The sequence below is a fragment of the Neolamprologus brichardi genome, chromosome 5, assembly GCF_056152115.1.
Source record: "Neolamprologus brichardi isolate AB-2024 chromosome 5, ASM5615211v1, whole genome shotgun sequence".
Taxonomy (NCBI): domain Eukaryota; kingdom Metazoa; phylum Chordata; class Actinopteri; order Cichliformes; family Cichlidae; genus Neolamprologus; species Neolamprologus brichardi.
In genome coordinates, this window is record NC_142108.1 from 31,850,920 (window position 1) to 31,868,245 (window position 17,326).

General features: G+C 39.2%; 1 protein-coding gene across 1 annotated transcript; it reads right to left on the reverse strand.

The window, feature by feature from the left end:
• Positions 1-9,447: 9,447 nt before the first annotated feature.
• Positions 9,448-10,860, reverse strand: LOC148102831 (zinc-binding protein A33-like). Its single transcript, XM_087841379.1, has one exon. It carries the CDS (start codon positions 10,858-10,860, stop codon positions 9,448-9,450), a length of 1,413 nt encoding a protein of 470 aa, XP_087697505.1.
• Positions 10,861-17,326: the final 6,466 nt, after the last annotated feature.

Consider the following 17,326-nt stretch of genomic DNA (forward strand, 5'->3'; position numbering starts at 1 on the left):
CGAAAAAACTGTTGCAGCTCAACTTAATTTACACCTGGTTAATAATAACATCTACAAGAGGTTTAAACGTGATTTTCACTCATGTCATAGCACAGAAACTGCTTTACTTTACACTAATGATCGTCTAATCAGAGCTGACTCTGGTCTTCTCACCATTCTCGTCCTTTTGGATTTGAGCTCAGCCTTTGACACAATCTCTCACTCCGTCCTTCTAAGCAGACTTTCCTCTCTTGGTGTCTCTGAAACACCCCTAGCTTGGTTCCAGTCATATCTCCTTGACCGCTCCCAGTTTATTCGGCTCATATCAGTTCGCTCTCGTCTATTCCCAGTCACTTCTGGTGTACCCCAAGGTTCAGTCTTCGACCCTCTTCTCTTCATTATTTACATCCTCCGTCTTGGTACCATTTTCTGCAAATTTGATCTGTTTTGCTGATGACACCCAGTTATATCTCTCCTGTAGGCCTGATTCCTCCCTCCCACCTTCTTCCCTTACAGAATGCCTATCTGAATTAAAATCCTGGTTCAGTTCTAATTTTCTTAAGCTCAATGAGGATAAAACTGAAACCCTCCCTGTTGGCACTAACCTTTAACCTACTGAAGGCAAAGCATTTCTCACTCACTTTAGATAACTCCACAGTTTTCCCTTCATATCAGGTTAAGAGCCTTGGTGTCATCAGCTGTGGAACTCTCTACCCCCAGATATAAGAAATATTGGTTCTCTCCCCCAGTTTAACTCTCAACTCAAAACCCATCTGTTCAAATCTGCATATTCACTGTGAACCCACTGTTTGTTCATTTTATCTTGTGCTTTTGTTTCTATCAAGGGCGTAGATTTGGCATGGACGAAAGGGACATGTCCCCACCAATATCCAGCGATTGTTGAATTGTCCCCACCAATAATTTGATCTCTTCGAGTAAAGAAAAACAAACCCGATAGAAAGAAAGAAACGATCTGCACCCAGCGGAGCACAAAGAGTTAAGTTACGTTCTCTACTGAAGTCCTACGTCATGTGACAAATATGGCCAATGTGATTGGCTGTGCCTTTCAGGGAGCTCTGTTTAGTTTTAGCAGCGGCAAGCCTGCGTTGGGAAGACCTGCGAGGAGGAGAGGAGGATGGCAGCAAAAAGGAAGAACCTGGATATAAGAAAGTATTTTTCAAAGAAACCTACCATTTACCATTTATATTTGGTAGGTTGCCATGTCCACCAGGAGAGACTTCACATAGTGGACATTGAGTTGTTGTGTGGGGCACCAGTAGTCCATGTCTGTTGCTGTAACAGTAGCTCATGTTTAGAATAAAAAATCTCAGCTCACTGACTTGTTCGGGGCAACAGTCCACCTAAAATGTTGCATAATTTTGCTGAGAGATCTTTTACTTTGTGGTAATCTTAGATGAGTAGTTTTATGGACATAAACCAGCAGGTCATTCAGTGTTCCCCTAGTGCCAAAGTATAACAGATGTTGGTGTACTATAACTGAACTAATGTTGTTAAAGTCATATTCTTTTATTGTCATGACTGTATTTGAAACTATTTTTATTTTTGTATGATACCTGAGTTATATGGAATATGGCTGAAGTAAACTAAACCTAAAATACTTTGTCAGTCATTTGTTTAATAGTAATTTAACATTATGCAATTCACATATAAAACTATGAATTGTAATTTTAAATGGTTAAAAAATGTAGAATAGCATATGTATGCAAGTATATTTCTCCTTTTTTTTTAATTTTTTTATCAAGAAGCAAAGACCAAAAGGAAAAAAAAAAAAAAAAAGCAGAAACGGGGCATGGTTCGGTGGTTGAATCATCCGTCCCCACCAATGCCAAAGCCAAATCTACACCCTTGGTTTCTATTGTTCTTCACTTTGTCATGTCTATAATATGTTTTATTCTATTGTTAAGTGTCCTTGAGTGTCTTGAAAGGCGCTCTATAAATACAATTTATTGTTATTATTATATAAACAATTTGTTAATATAGTGATTACAACCAACCACTTCATTTAACTCAAATATTTTAGTTCTCTAGCACATGCTTTCATAGTGCTAGATTTTTTTTCTTTTTAAATTACTCTATGGTAGTATGACTTACCAGGATAAAGTCCAACAATTTAGAAGTCCCTTGGATATTTCTTCCACTGAAAACGTCCAGATGAACAGAATCAACCTTTTGGGTTCTCCTTACCTGGATGATTGAGCATGCATCAAGACATTATTCTTTCTTATTTATTCTTTAAAAAAAAAAGAAAAAAGAGAGAGCCTCACTTTTCACTCGTTTTTGTGCTATCACAGTAAATTCAATTATATAGTTTTTCTTTTACGCTGCAATAACATCTATAAACACTATAAAAAACTATATTAGTAAAATAGAAAATTGGTGCCTATGAACATTACAGGATCCTCAGTCTGTTCAGGTCTGACTCTGTCCTGCAACTTAGTAAAAGAAACATGAAACTGAAATGTATTAGCTGCAATTCCAGCAGTGTAAAAAAGGCATTAGGATCACATACAGGAAGCAGTGAAGATGTGCTTCTTTTACTGAATTTCTACAGACACACTGAACAGAACCTGCTCTGGATCAGAAATACCATTGTTCCACCTAACCACTTAGAGTTCAGAGGGGTGTACTACCAAGTACAACAGAACACAAACAGAATAATTGAGTATGACAGCTCATGCAGAGCATTTCACATCGAGTGTCCAAAATTTGTGGCTATAAACCCAACACATCCATTTTGAATGCTACAGTATTGATGAGCAATATAGCAGATTACAGAAGACCCATACAGCGGGAATAAAAACTCTGAAATTAAACTTTCAGGTGTAACTCACTTAAATCTGAAAAAAGTTATATTCAAGTTTACTAAAAAATAAATTGTAAAATGTAATATATATATATATATATATATATATATATATATATATATATATATATATATGTATGTATACATATATATATGTATACATATATATATATGTATACATATATATATACATACATACATATATATATGTATGTATACATATATATATATATATATACATATATATATATATATACATACATATATATACATATATATATATATACATACATATATATATATATATATACATATATATATATACATACATATATACATATATATATATATATATATATATATATATATATATATATATATATATATATATATATGTATGTATATATATATATGTATGTATATATATATATATATGTATATATATGTATGTATATATATATATATGTATATCTGCAATTCAGAATAGTAAGAGAAGTTTTAAAATATTTTGATTGTTTGGGTTTACAGTGTGGATGAACGATGGAAATGGTGTACTAATGAGCTGTTTCATAAAACTGAAACTTACTTCCACTTTAGCTGTATTTTCTTTAAAGCTCCTGTTCATAAGAAGGAATCAGCAGCAGGTTCAGATGTACCCCAGCCTTCCTTTGTTTCCGTGTTCCCAGCTTTCTTCCCTCAGCAGTTGTAATTCCTCTGGCTGTGTCTGCTTTGATGGTTAGTTTTGGCACATTGCTCACAAGATAAAGCCTATCATGTGATTTATCCCCACATCGAAAGAGGAAGACAAATAGAAGGAACATTTCCCTATATCTACATATTTTTTGCCATTCAACGCAGTTTCACTTCAGCCATTCGTTCTCACCAAACACTGCGATTAATTTATTAAACAGTGATTTTGTTTTAATTTATTATTTGCTATTTGCTATTTAGTATTTGCTTACAGATTGTAAGTTTGAGTTTCTCATTGTGCAGACTGCAGAGAGGCTCAGACACTGCAAAAGGTTTTGGACCTCTCTGCAGTAAGAAAGCCTCACACAGGCAGTGTTGGGAAGGTTACTTTTAAAATGTATTCCACTACAGATTACAGATTACATGCCCCAAAATGTATTCTGTAACGTATTCCGTTACGTTACTCAATGAGAGTAACGTATTCTGAATACTTTGGATTACTTAATATATTATCATGCTGTTTACAACTACATGAATGTACTATTGCTGTGATTTATTACTGTTACTGAAGGTCCGCGGCTCCGAACCGTAGTAAAGGGACCTCTGGCTAATACGGTGGGTTCTGTGTCGGCTCGTAGCTGAAAACTAGCTTTACTTTGTTGTCTGGGTCAACTTTGCTAGCAGAGACAGAGAGAGGCGTTGAAAGGCTGCTCCAACAGAACTTATTGTTTCAGAGGAAAACAGGAACACGGTGTACAGTCGAGTCTTAATAGCTTACTTACAACTGGGCTCGTCAGGCTCTCTTCTTGGCTGCAGTGGTTATTATTATATTTACATGCTTCCAGCTCCCGTTTCTGCTCGATGACAGCTCGTACTTTTCCTTTTTCTCCCTCCCTCGCTCACAGACACATATAGCATTATTAGCTGTAGCATTCTGCCTGTTAGCTTAGCACAACAACAACAACAGGCGCTCTCTCACCCAGGAAACAGGCAGAGAGAGAGCGTCACCCTGTAACCATGGCAACCGCCTGGAACAACAGAACGTAGCTGTCAAACAAAACCCAAACAGTCCTGACCCGCCACAATATGAAACAGGGAAGTACCGCCGTGTAATCCATTTATTTCAACAAAGTAACTGTATTCTAAATACCACCTTTTTAAACGGTAACTGTAACGGAATACAGTTACTCATATTTTGTATTTTAAATACGTAACGGCGGTACATGTATTCCGTTACTCCCCAACACTGCACACAGGTCCTTTAACACCAAGTTACCTGGTGAATCATTTGAAAAATGTATCTTCTTACAAAGTGGGCAGTTGTGTTCTAGATTCTCTCTCAACCACGTCTGCAAACAGAATCGACAGACGTTGTGGCTGCATGACAGGATGACAGAATCTCTATAGATGTCGTGGCAGACGGGACACGAGAGATCATTTTCCGACTGGGAAGACATTTTGTCCTGGAGTGACAACAATGAAAACAAAGAGACGTCCACTCAGGACGTTTCTTCAAACTTACTTTCACTTATAGCTGTGACTTTTGTAAAACTTCTGTTTGTAACATGGAATCAGGAGCATCGTGTTGAAGTCACAGTATCCTGATATTCTCTGCAAGACGATTCTCTCTTTTCGAACAAAGAATCTAAACACATAGTTCAGAAAGTGAAACTGTCACGGTGCGTGTAATGTGACACCGATATGGGCAATAAATGAGGAACATTCATACGTAAACAGTGTGCTGATTCTTTTGTATACAGGGTGGAGAGAGGTGTTGTAGAAATTTTAAATAAATGGTGGTGCATGAAACCAGGTTGTCTTTATTACTTTTATTTGATTTTGCAAAGAGCAGTACAGAACACTCAACTCAACAACTCAACACAAAACTGCATGTTTTACAAAGAGTATTTATAAAGATATTTATAATATCCATATAATGTATTTATAAAGATACGTTTTCTGCTATGACAATGATGATGAAGCCATTTATTTGTCACTTGCAGTTGCCTGCAGCAAAACTGGACCTCTTCCGACCATAAATACAATACACAAACATCACATCGGCTTCTCTTCGAGAATAGGGTGTCAATTTTGTTAAGAATATGTTAACATGAAGTCCTTTTTTTCAGCAATTACAGCCTGAGAAAGATCAGTAGCAGTCTTTAAATTTTCCACTATGAGTGTTAGCAATGGAACACACATAGGCTAACAATGCCACAAAAAAAAAAAACATACATACAGGCAAACATTTTAAATTCATAAATTCATAAATTTTAAAGCATAAATTGGGCAGCATGGTTGTTTTCCTTGTGTTTTCAGGGGTTCTCCCCAGGTACTCTGGCCTCTTCCCACAGCTCAAAGACATGCAATTAGTGTGGTTAGGTTAATCAGTGTTTCTAATTTTCCCATAGGTACGAATGTGAGTGTGCAAGGTGGTCAGCCCCCCTGCAACCCTGATAAGTGGAGGAGATGGATGACTTTTATAGACATATGGATCATATACGTATTTAAAAAAGAAACACAAAAGACAATGACCAACATTAAAAGATCAAATTATCAATCAAGATCAATTAAGCAACTCTGTGAGTTGGGGAGAAAAGGAGACAGATTAGTGGTTACTGGAGCAGCAACATGTTTTTGGATCATAAAAGAATAGAAAAAGCAGCCTTCCGCCATACTGTGTTGGCTTTAGAGAATCCAGGGTCGAAAAGGAGATTTTTGTAAAAAGGACAATGCCTTTTTGCTTGTTGATGCAATGACAGCCTGAGTCATTGCCAACACTCTTTTAATGATGAGGATGTACACATCCTGGACAGGGAGGAACACTGGTTTGAGGACAAGGAGGTCAAGGAGGCCATTCGAAAAGGGAAACAAGGGGGGTACATCTTTCACCAACTTACAATGCTGTGATTGCAAGATGGTAAGATGAATCATGACAAACACCAGATGCTGGATTTGTCATGATTCTGCTGTGTGGCAGGCAGGATTAGGACCCAAATGCAGGACTCACAGAGAGGAATGAACTCAAAAAGGCAGCTTTATTTTGCTGAAAAATGCTAGAATACTACAAAACAAAAACCTAAACTGGAAAACATGAAACTGAGACTAGGGTACAGGAAACTAGGAGTTACAAGAGAACACGGAGCACAGGAAAACCACACAGCTATCGAGGGACGACGCAACAACAAGCAGGAGATGACAGAGAACTAAAATACATGACAGTTCCTTTGGAATAAATCTGTTCAGTGTTAAGTCCGTGCCTCTGTGCCTGTTGTGTGTTTCTTGTTTTATTCTGATAGTCCCTGTCCTGTGTGCAGTGTGTCTGGTTTTGCTTCCCCTTGTTTCGTTAGCTCTGATTACTTCCAGCTGTGCTCTCCTTCTGTGTCTCATTCCCTGATTACTCCGGGGTGTAATATAAGCCGGTCTGTAGTGAAAATGCCCAATCTTTTGTCCCAGTCCAGCCCTGCAGGTTAATGCTGGCAGTGTCACCATGCCAGCTGACTGTATTTCATCATCAGCCAGTGTTGTTCTTTATACATCAATATTACCAAAGTTAACATGACGCATTTCATTCAGCAATGTAGCCTGACAAACAGAAGAAGTCTCCTGTTACAAAGGGTGCAAACAAAGAATACACACAGGCTAACAATGCTGACAAGAAATTATAGCATTAAATAATAATTTCAAACACTACAGCATAAATAGGATGAATCTGCAATTTTTCACTGCTTAGACCTCGTTTTTTTTTTCTTTTCACTTTCAAATAAAAAATAGATGAAAGGCATAAAATCTGAAATGTTCCTCATTGTGACAAATCGTAAATTATTTATTCAAACATAAAAAAGTCCCCTAACTCAAGCGATGGCCCAGAGGTGTGTTTGCACATAACAGACATCATATATTCCACCGTTAAAAATTAAAACACAGCAGTGTTACTGAAGCAGTGTGAGATCATACCGACTTTCAAACTAATGAGAATTTTTTTTTCAAAAAGCTGTCTTTGCTTTATATGCTGTATCTACAGAGATGTTTGTAAATGGTTTAATGATACGTGGCACTTATTTTCCCAGAACAATATAATAAAATGTGTGGTGGCTCAAGACTTTTGCACAATTCTATCCTAAAATGTGTTACTATAATTAGTCCCGTCATTTAAAAAAAAAATTATCAATTATCATAGTCATGGCCTATATGCATATGTTCATATCTCCACCACCCGGTGTGCTTCTTGTATACCTGACACAGTGATGTATTTCAGTGTGAAGGAACATGTTATATTTCTGTTTTCTCCTGAGAAGAATGAAGCAACGTTTTGCTGGTTTTGAAACCAAACCCAAAACCTGATGATAAAGGGGTCATGAGACTCTTTGAGTGAGGGGTGATTTCTTCTGTGTTCATGCTTTGGTTTCATTGTATTGTTGTGTTCATACTTTTTGGAAGGAATCTCAGAAAAAAGGTATGTCTCTTTAAAAAGGATTTATTTTGCTTTTTGCAGTTGAAAGTTTACACAGCGCTGTGGACTTCTATGTGAACCAACAGCATGTTTGACAAAAAGGATGACCCTCAAACGGGCTGTACAACATTATATAGTGAGACAAAAACATCGATTATAACAGCTAACTTCCTCCCGCATGGACGCAGTCTTGGTGTCTGCTCCGAAGCATCCTCATATCTCCATGACCTCGTCTGGTATCTGCTCCCTCCTCTGTAAGAGACAGAAAAGCGAAACACCTCTCTGCCTATAGCCTTGATAATCTAATGCTATTATCCATTGTTCTTCTAGTGATTCAAAGTTGGTTTAGAAAATCATATTCGGAACTCTCTGACCCAAAGACTTATTCTAATCATAATCTATGTGTGTAAGCGTGTTTGCAATTACCCCTCTGCACTCTAAGTCATTTCCTACAATATATCAGTCCGGACAGTAAAGCCGAACAAAGCTTATGACCTTCAGAAGACTGAGCGTCAACTCATTATGAGCACATTTGCAGTAAATGTATGAAAATGATTATAACCACCTAATTTAGTAAAATAAATCAAACATTTTCAATCACAACAGTGTGGAAACAACTTCTCTGTGAAACTGAGCTTGAAGGCATGTAGGTGTGTGTTAATGTTCACATCAAAGAATGAGAGCATCTCTCTGTTACAGACCAGCTAACCTCCCACCCTCTGGACCTTCTTCACTGAAACAACTTTACATGGAAGTGATGAAGAGGCTGCTGCGTTAGTTCCTTCAAACAAATATATTTCCCAGAATCCAGTCTGTGTTTGTCCCTTTCTTAGACAAGACCCCGTCACCAGGCCAAGGGTTCAGTCCTCATCATTTCTGACTTCAAGATCACAATCTCTGAGTCAAAGCCCTCAGAGCCCAGCACAAGTGAACAGCTGACAGTCTTCTTAGAAAGGAAAACGATAAGCTGAAGTTGAGCTGAAGAGGCCAAAAATAAAAGTCTTTACACACAACAGATTATTGAAGACAGTTTAGCAGTTTAATAAAACTGACATTTTTTTGTTTCCAATTTCCCAGTTTGGCAAAATCACTTTTTTAAAATAGTTGTGGAGGCTTTAAACTCAGTGCTTGTTAGGCATAAACATGTAGGTGGTAGGTGGAACCACCTACATTATTATATTCAGCTGCATTTAATGGTTGAAGAGCGCCCCCTGCTGTTCTGTAGACGCTCCTCACGCTTGTATTCATGTCTGTTTTTTTCTTATTCCCAGATAAAGTTGTGTATGTGAGTTTGTTGGGTGTATTTTATATTATATTGTTAAAATCTCAGCAGCAAATACCGTAGCTGAATATTTCTGTAACTCATGTTGTTAAAGAAACAAGAACTGCCTGGAAACAAATATGTACAGGATGAGGAGGATGTGTGTGGATTCTTTTTTTGCTCTTTCTTAGTATCTTGGAACTATTTATGCTAGGACTTTTTACTGGTTTCAAAATGAGATCAAAAACCTGTTGATAGAGGAGTTATATGCTCGTCCACTTTCAAGATCACTGGTAATATCTTGAGTGGTTCTTTCTTAGTAACAAGATAAGGAAACAGCTTCTCAGTGAAATTGTGTTCGAAGGTGTGTATGAGTGTGTTGGCATCCAGATCATAGAATGAGAGCGTCCCTCTGTCATACTCCAGCTGAACTCTGACCCTCTGCAGCTTCTTCACCGACAACAATGTACCTGTATCTGGTGTTGTTTGTACTATGTACTTTTCATCATAGAAACATAATTGCCAGAAACCTGACAGTGCTCGTACCTTTCTCTCATAAGACTCATTTACAACACCAAAGGACCAAAATCCCTCTTCTCCAACCTCAACATCCCAAATGTGAGTCCCTGTGTTGAAGCCCTCAGAGCCCAGGACAATTGTACAACAGTGACACCTCTCCGGATTATCAGGAACCTTCTGTCTCCCTCCAAATGTCACACTGGTCAGATCGTCAGACATGATGAGTTGTGGATGAGCTGTGTTTGGATCCAGAATCACAGGAGTGTAGGAGACCATCTCCTTCATCTTATTCCAGATGTTGTAGGTCAGGTTGCCCAGGTGTTTGGCCACATCCATCAGAGCTCCTGAGACCAGCTGTGGAGCATCCAGCAGGGGGCGCTGCTTGACTCTGTTGATTGCAACCTTGTAGTTGTGGAGGAATGAGACGTCTTCAGCTCTCAGTTGCTCCTCTGTGGCTCTGATTGTTTCTGAAAGAGTTTTTATCTCTCTACTCAGAGACTCAATCTTCTCCTCCATTTTTCTTAACTTCTGCTCTTCTTCCTGCCTCAGAGCAGCCAGCCTGGCCTCCTCTTCATTTTGTAGAAACTGCTGAAGCTTTTTAAACTCCTCCTTTATCTGCTTCTCTGTCTGCTGTGCCTGGACCTTTATATGTTTTGCTGTTTGATCAAAGTTTCCTTTGACTTGTTCAAACACCTTCAGTTTATCTTGTAAGGGTTTCAGGTGTTTCTGAAGCTCCTCTCTGTGATCCTTGGCGGCTTCTTCAGTTGGGTTGAATCTGTGGTCTTTGTGTGCTTTTGAATCTCGACAGACGACACACACCGGCTGCTGATGATCCAAACAGAAAAGTCTGAGTTTCTCATGGTGCAGACTGCAGAGAGGCTCAGACACTGCAGAAGCTTTTTTATCTCTCTGCAGTAAGAAAGCCTCACACAGGTTCTTTAACACCAAGTTACAGGTCAGATCATTTGACAGGTTTATCTTCTTACAAAGTGGGCAGTTGTGTTCTAGATTCTTGCTCCACCACGTCTGCAGACAGAATCGACAGAAGCTGTGGCTGCATGACAGGATGACAGGATCTCTATAGATGTCGTGGCAGACGGGACAGGAGAGGTCATTTTCCGACTGAGAAGCCATTTTGTCCTTGAGTGACTACAATGAAAACAATGAGGCGTCCACTCAAGAAGTTTCTTCAAACTTACTTTCACTTTTAGCTGTGACTTCTGTAACAGTTCTGTTTGTAACATGGAATCAGCAGCATCGTGTTGAAGTGTCAGTATCCTGATATTCCCTGTATTTCAGTGTTCACCGTATCCTTCTGTCGTTGAACTTCCTCTCTTTTCTAACAAAGAATCTAAATACATAGTTCAGAAAGTGAAAGTGTCACAGTGAATGTAATTTGACACCCACATGAATATGGATATGGTGGTCCTGAGGGTCCACACACAACTGCAACTCAAGACAGCAAAAGCAAATAGAAAAACTAAAAAAAGCACACAAAACACAATAGAAATAGGAAAAAGGAAAACAAATTAGAAAAAAAGAAAACGGAAATAGAAAAAAGGAAGTTAGAGATGGATGAATGAATATCACTTTACAGTCCCGCACAAACATCAGGATCAATTACACTAATGTTAATGTAAGTTCTGTTATTATGCTGCCTAAGCTGGTTCTGTTGGTGGTGCCCAGCCAAACCTGCATTTGTTTTAAGGAGAAACAAACTCAGTTCACTCGTTAAGGAATTGTAGTTTATTCACAGGACATTTGACCAGTGTACTAACTTAACCACTTTCTGCTTAAATTTAGCTCTCATCTCATTTAGTACCCCTAATCAGTAGTAAAAAAAAAAAAAAAATGCTCGTACTCATGCTGCCCCGACGTCAGCCAGCGCATATTGTGAATGGCACAGGCACCAATCGGTTTTCTATCGCCCATTTGCTGGGAGTAAGAGCGCCCTCCATTTGCGAGGTGCACCTGCTGCTTGCGGCACAAGGAGGAGAGGGCGGGGCGGCGGGGGATTCTCTGGTGGCTGGAGCAGCGTCTAATAACCAACTCGCAAAATAAAACAAAATAAAAACAAACAAACGAACACGAAAACACCAGACATCATGATACAGACTTATAATTTGCACCGATGTTTTTTTGAAATTCTGTAGGCGAAAAGTGAGCGCGAGAGCCCTCGGTGCGCCTGCTTGCTGCTGAAGTCAAAGTAAACTTTATTGTCATCTCCGCAACATAAGTCCAGTACATAGAGAGACGAGACGACGAGGCTCCAGTTACAGCAATGCAAGTAAACCAACAATAAATATAAGAAGAGTAAGAAAATAACTCGGGGTAAAGGGATCAATAACAATTTAAAATTTACAGTTTGATGATTTAAAGTCTCACACACGACCCGTCGAAAAGGGAGGGGCTTCTAAATAGAGCACATTTCATTCATAATGTTGTAAATCCAAGCCCATTATGGATTCATGATTTGAATCCTGGGTTGTGTGAAATCCCAGAAATGCACCTTAGACAAAGTGAATCTGTGAACTAAGGTGTAGGTCTGTTAGGTTATGTTGTGGTGATCCTCGGGTTGGGGGATTTGTGTTCATACTGGAGTGCAAAATTAAAACCAATGGAAGATGAACAAGAAAAGTTCAAAGCCATCAGGTCCTCAGTTTAGAAAAAAGAGAAAAGAAGAGGAGGAGAAACGAGCAAAAGATGCAGGTAAGCAGATGTGTGATTAGATAATGGCAGGTCATCCTGAAACAATTAGAATACTTTATTAATCCCTAAGGAAATTATGTGCGTTACAGTTGCTCCAAGAAGAAATGGTAAAAATAGCAACAGTAACAGACTAAACTCCAAACAATACATTATGTTACAGATTTTAATATTAATTAGTCATTGTCAGTTGTTGATTTGTCCTGTTCTCATTGTATGACAAATTATGATGGCTGTTTGGTAGCTGTTTGCATACTATGCATTCTCTCTCTCTCTTCATATGTGTGTGTGTACAACAGCTTTATGTTAATGTACAATCATTAATATGTTTTGCCTGTGTGTGTGTGTGTGTGTGTGTGGGGGGGCGCCAGAGGGAGTGTTCGCCCAGGATGCCAAACAGGCTAGGATCGCCACTGATGACACATGTCAGGTAAGTGCATGAACCAGTGAGACTGAGTACAAGGGGAGTTGACAAAAGGAATTAAGAAACAAAGGACTAAACAGCAACCTGGAAATTAACTAAATGAGCTAAACCTATTGATGGTGAGATGAAGCCTCATGATGAACTGAAGCTTTCCATCCAACTCGTAGACTCATGGTTCGAAGCATTGTGATGATTCATTTGCTCTACTGCGCCATCAAGTGGATGATTCAAGTGAAACAGGCCCTTTGGTTATAATGATGTGATGTAAAAACCTCTAAACTGAATAAATAAATTGTTTTCATGTTTATTTATCCCGAATATTGTCTCAGTATGTCTCATACAAAAGAGAAAGTGGAAACGATCAGGACAGAGTTTTGGTATGATTGTGTAACTGTGTAATCATGCATATGTACATCTGGGAAATAACACAAACTAGTGTGTGGTGCTTCACTTTTTAATAAACTAAAAGACAGAAATCAGATTATAGGATCTGCAGTGTTGTTTATTTATATTATGGTACTTATCATTTGTGACATTTATTACTGTGTGCATACTTTATTAGGAGAGATGAGATTTTAAAAAAAATCTTCCGTTCTGGTTCCATCGAAGAAGAAATGCTCAAGTAACTATGTAGCACGTACGAAATCCAATTCCACAACACAATGTGATGGGGGAAATCAGCTGTGTTTTGCTGCCCATTTTATTTTGCATCTGGCGCCGCGAACCGGTGAGCCACTTCCTGAATCAGTCACATGGTACGGACTGCCCGCGAGGCCTCTAACGTCACTGCATACGTAATCAACGCAAGCCTTGATACGCGCTTCACAAAAAACTCCCCCGAGATTACCCGACTCACGCTTCGAAGCTTCGACATACAGGACACATCACTAGCTAAACTGAAACTAGAACACCAGTGAATACAAAATGATGCCATGGCAATTACTGAGAGGTGTTTTGGTGGTGCTGTCACTGGGTGTTTTCTCTCTCTGCGGTAGAGTATCACTTCCTGTTCCTGTTCAAACACAGACAGTGGTGTTTTTGAGTAGCTTATCTGCTTAGCAATTTAATTAAAACTTTTACATTCTTTTTCATAATACAATCTTCACGTGCTTCATCTGAAGCACACTTTCTGTGTACTCACTACCGAATTTATAGCCAAAGTATTTACTCACTGTCTTTACTGTTTCGCTAGCTTAGCTTAGCTCGTAGCCGACTCGCTAGCACCATGGCTACTTCACCTGTCCTTTCTGCACTTTCCTGCTCATTGTGTCAGATGTTTAGTTACTCCTTGGTCTCTTTTAGCAGTAATAATACTTGTAACAAATGTAGCATATTTGCAGCTCTGGAGGCCAGGATTACTGAATTGGAGACTCTGCTTGGCACCCTTGATTCACCCGTAGCTAGCCAGGCCCCTGTAGCATCCCACTTTGGATGGAGCAGCTGTCATTACTAGAAATATGAACAAATTTATTAAACCCCCCAAAATATGATTATCCAGAGTTGGGACCAGGAAGCAGAGTTGTAGTCTTACACGCCTCTCTGCAGCTTTTCTCCTCCTGCTACCCCCCCCCCCCCCCCCCCCCCCCATTTGAAAGCCTGATGCTTAGCCTTGTCCACCCCAGCTGTAAAACTCAGAAACCAGTCTTACTTGTTATCATCTATCGTCCACCTGGGCCTTACACAGAGTTTCTGTCTGATTTCTCAGACTTTATATCTGATTTAGTTCTCAGCTCAGATAAAATAATTATTGTGGGTGATTTCAACATTCATGAAGATGCTAAAAATGACAGCCTCAACATGGCATTTAATCTGTTATTAGACTCAATTGGCTTCTCTCAAAATGTAAAAGAACCCACCCACCACTTTAATCACACTCTAGATCTTGTTTTAACATATGGCATAGAAACTGAACATTTAACAGTGTTTCCTGAAAACCCTCTCCTGTCTGATCATTTCCTGATAACATTTACATTTACAATAATTGATTACGCAGCAGTAGAGAGTAGACTTTATCACAGTAGATGTCTTTTTGAAAGCGCTGTAAGTTTAAGAATATAATCCAGCCACTGTTATCATCTTCAATGCCCTGTACCAACACAGAGCAGAGCCGCTCTAGACCCAGCAGTCTTAGCTAATTATAGGCCAATCTCCAACCTTCCTTTCATATCAAAAATCCTTGAAAGAGTAGTTGTCAAACAGCTAACAGATCATCTGCAGAGGAATGGCTGTTTCAGTCAGGTTTCAGAGCTCATCACAGCACAGAAACAGCTTTAGTGAAGGTTACAAATGATCTTCTTATGGCCTCTGACAGTGGACTCATCTCTGTGCTTGTCCTGATAGACCTTAGTGCAGCATTCGATACTGTTGACCATAATATCCTATTAGAGCGATTAAAACATGCTGTAGGTATTACAGGGACTGTGCTTTAGTGGTTTGTATCATATCTATCTAATAGACTCCAATTTGTGCATGTAAATGGAGAGTCCTCTTCACACACTGAGGTTAATTATGGAGTTCCACAGGCTTCAGTGCTAGGACCAATTCTGTTTACATTATACATGCTTCCCCTAGGCCAGGGGTCAGCAACCTTTAGGACCCAAAGAGCCATTTGGACCCAGTTCCCACGAAAAAGAAAACACTGGGAGCCGCAAATACTTTTTAACATCTAAAATGAAGATAACACTGTATATATTGTTTTTTACCTTTATGCTTTGTGTGAACAACTAAGGTGTGTTGCTTATGAAATCCATGAAGTGCTCCAGAGGAAATTATATTTTATTTATGTAATTAACACATTTTGAACTGTTAAAGAAATCTAACAAAAGGAAAGCTGAACTAAAATGATCCATGTAGCAAAGAAAAACTGTTGTGAGCCGCCACCCTTATATCGCCTTTGGGCTTTTGGAGCCTTGACCTGACTTTTAAAAAATAATTTAAAAGAAAAGCACCATGCTGCTGAAAAAAGAAAAATAGATATTTGAAAATTCTTCCTAAATATGTATCTAACCTGGTTAATGTGTGTGGCGGGGCTTGGTCTGCAGCGCCGCTGCAGGGGAGGCGGACGCACCTGAGCGGCACCCGCAATCACAGCTCGCCGCCTTAACGTCTGTGCCATCTATGCTGTTGTGTTGTTGCTGGTATGTGTCGGGCTGTGAGCTGAAAAGCTACAGCCGGCTGTATGCGTACAGCAACCGTGTGTGAAAAGTGGTCAGTAAAGAGATGCTGAAAAGCGTGTTCATGCAAACATCGTCGGGTCTGCCATGATATGTTTACAATGGGACTTCTGCTCCTGAACCTCTGAACAGCAGGTCTGTAAGCTGTCATCTGTGAGGCGTGAGCGGTGTTTGCTTTTAACATAGTTCACAGTGGAGCTGCTGACATAATGTGGATCCGAAGATCCATAACTGGCCTACCTGGGTTGAAAGTCTCGATAAATGCACGGCGTTTCGGCGGGTACACTGGCTTCCGCGAGTGTGACGCTTATTTTGAGCGATGAAAAAATAATAGAATATAATTTTATTTTTATATTTCAATATCACAATAATCTTCCAATTTAGAACTACAAGTTTAAAAAAAAGAACTAACATAAATAAAATACACTTCAGCTAAATACTTGTTTATTACTAATTTATTTTCTCAAACCACGCGGAGCCGCACTATAAGGACTAAAGAGCCACATGCGATCCCTGCCATGGGCAGCATCATTAGAAGACATAGCATACATTTTCACTGCTATGCAGATGACACCCAGTTCTATCTGAAGCCAGATAACACACACCAATTAGTTAAACTGCAGGAATGTCTCAAAGACATAAAGACCTGGATGGCCGCTAACTTTCTGCTTCTTAATTCAGATCAAACTGAGGTTATTGTACTCGGCCCTGAAAATCTTAGAAATATGGTATCTAACCAGATTCTTACTCTGGATGGCATTACCTTGGCTTCCAGTAACGCAGTGAGGAACCTTGGAGTCATTTTTGACCAGGACATGTCCTTCAACGCACATATTAAACAAATATGTAAGACTGCTTTCTTTCATTTGCGCAACATCTCTAAAATTAGAAATATCCTGTCTCTTAGTGACGCTGAAAAACTAGTTCATGCATTTATTACTTCCATGCTGGACGACTGTAATTCATTATTATCAGGAAGTCCTAAAATCTCCCTGAAAAGCCTTCAGTTAATCCAAAATGCTGCAGCAAGAGTCCTGACAGGGACTAGAAAGAGAGAGCAGATTTCTCCTGTTTTGGCTTCCCTTCATTGGCTTCCTGTTAAATCCAGAATTGAATTCAAAATCCTGCTCCTCACATACAAGGTCTTAAATAATCAGGCCCCATCTTATCTTAATGACCTTGTAGTACCATATCACCCTATTAGAGCACTTCGCTCTCACACTGCAGGCCTACTTGTTGTTCCTAGAGTATTTAAAAGTAGAATGGGAGGCAGAGCCTTCAGTTTTCAGGCCCCTCT

Coding starts and splice junctions, on each gene's coding strand:
- LOC148102831 (XM_087841379.1), bottom strand. CDS start 10,860: ATGGCTTCTCAGTCGGAAAATGACCTCTCCTGTCCCGTCTGCCACGAC.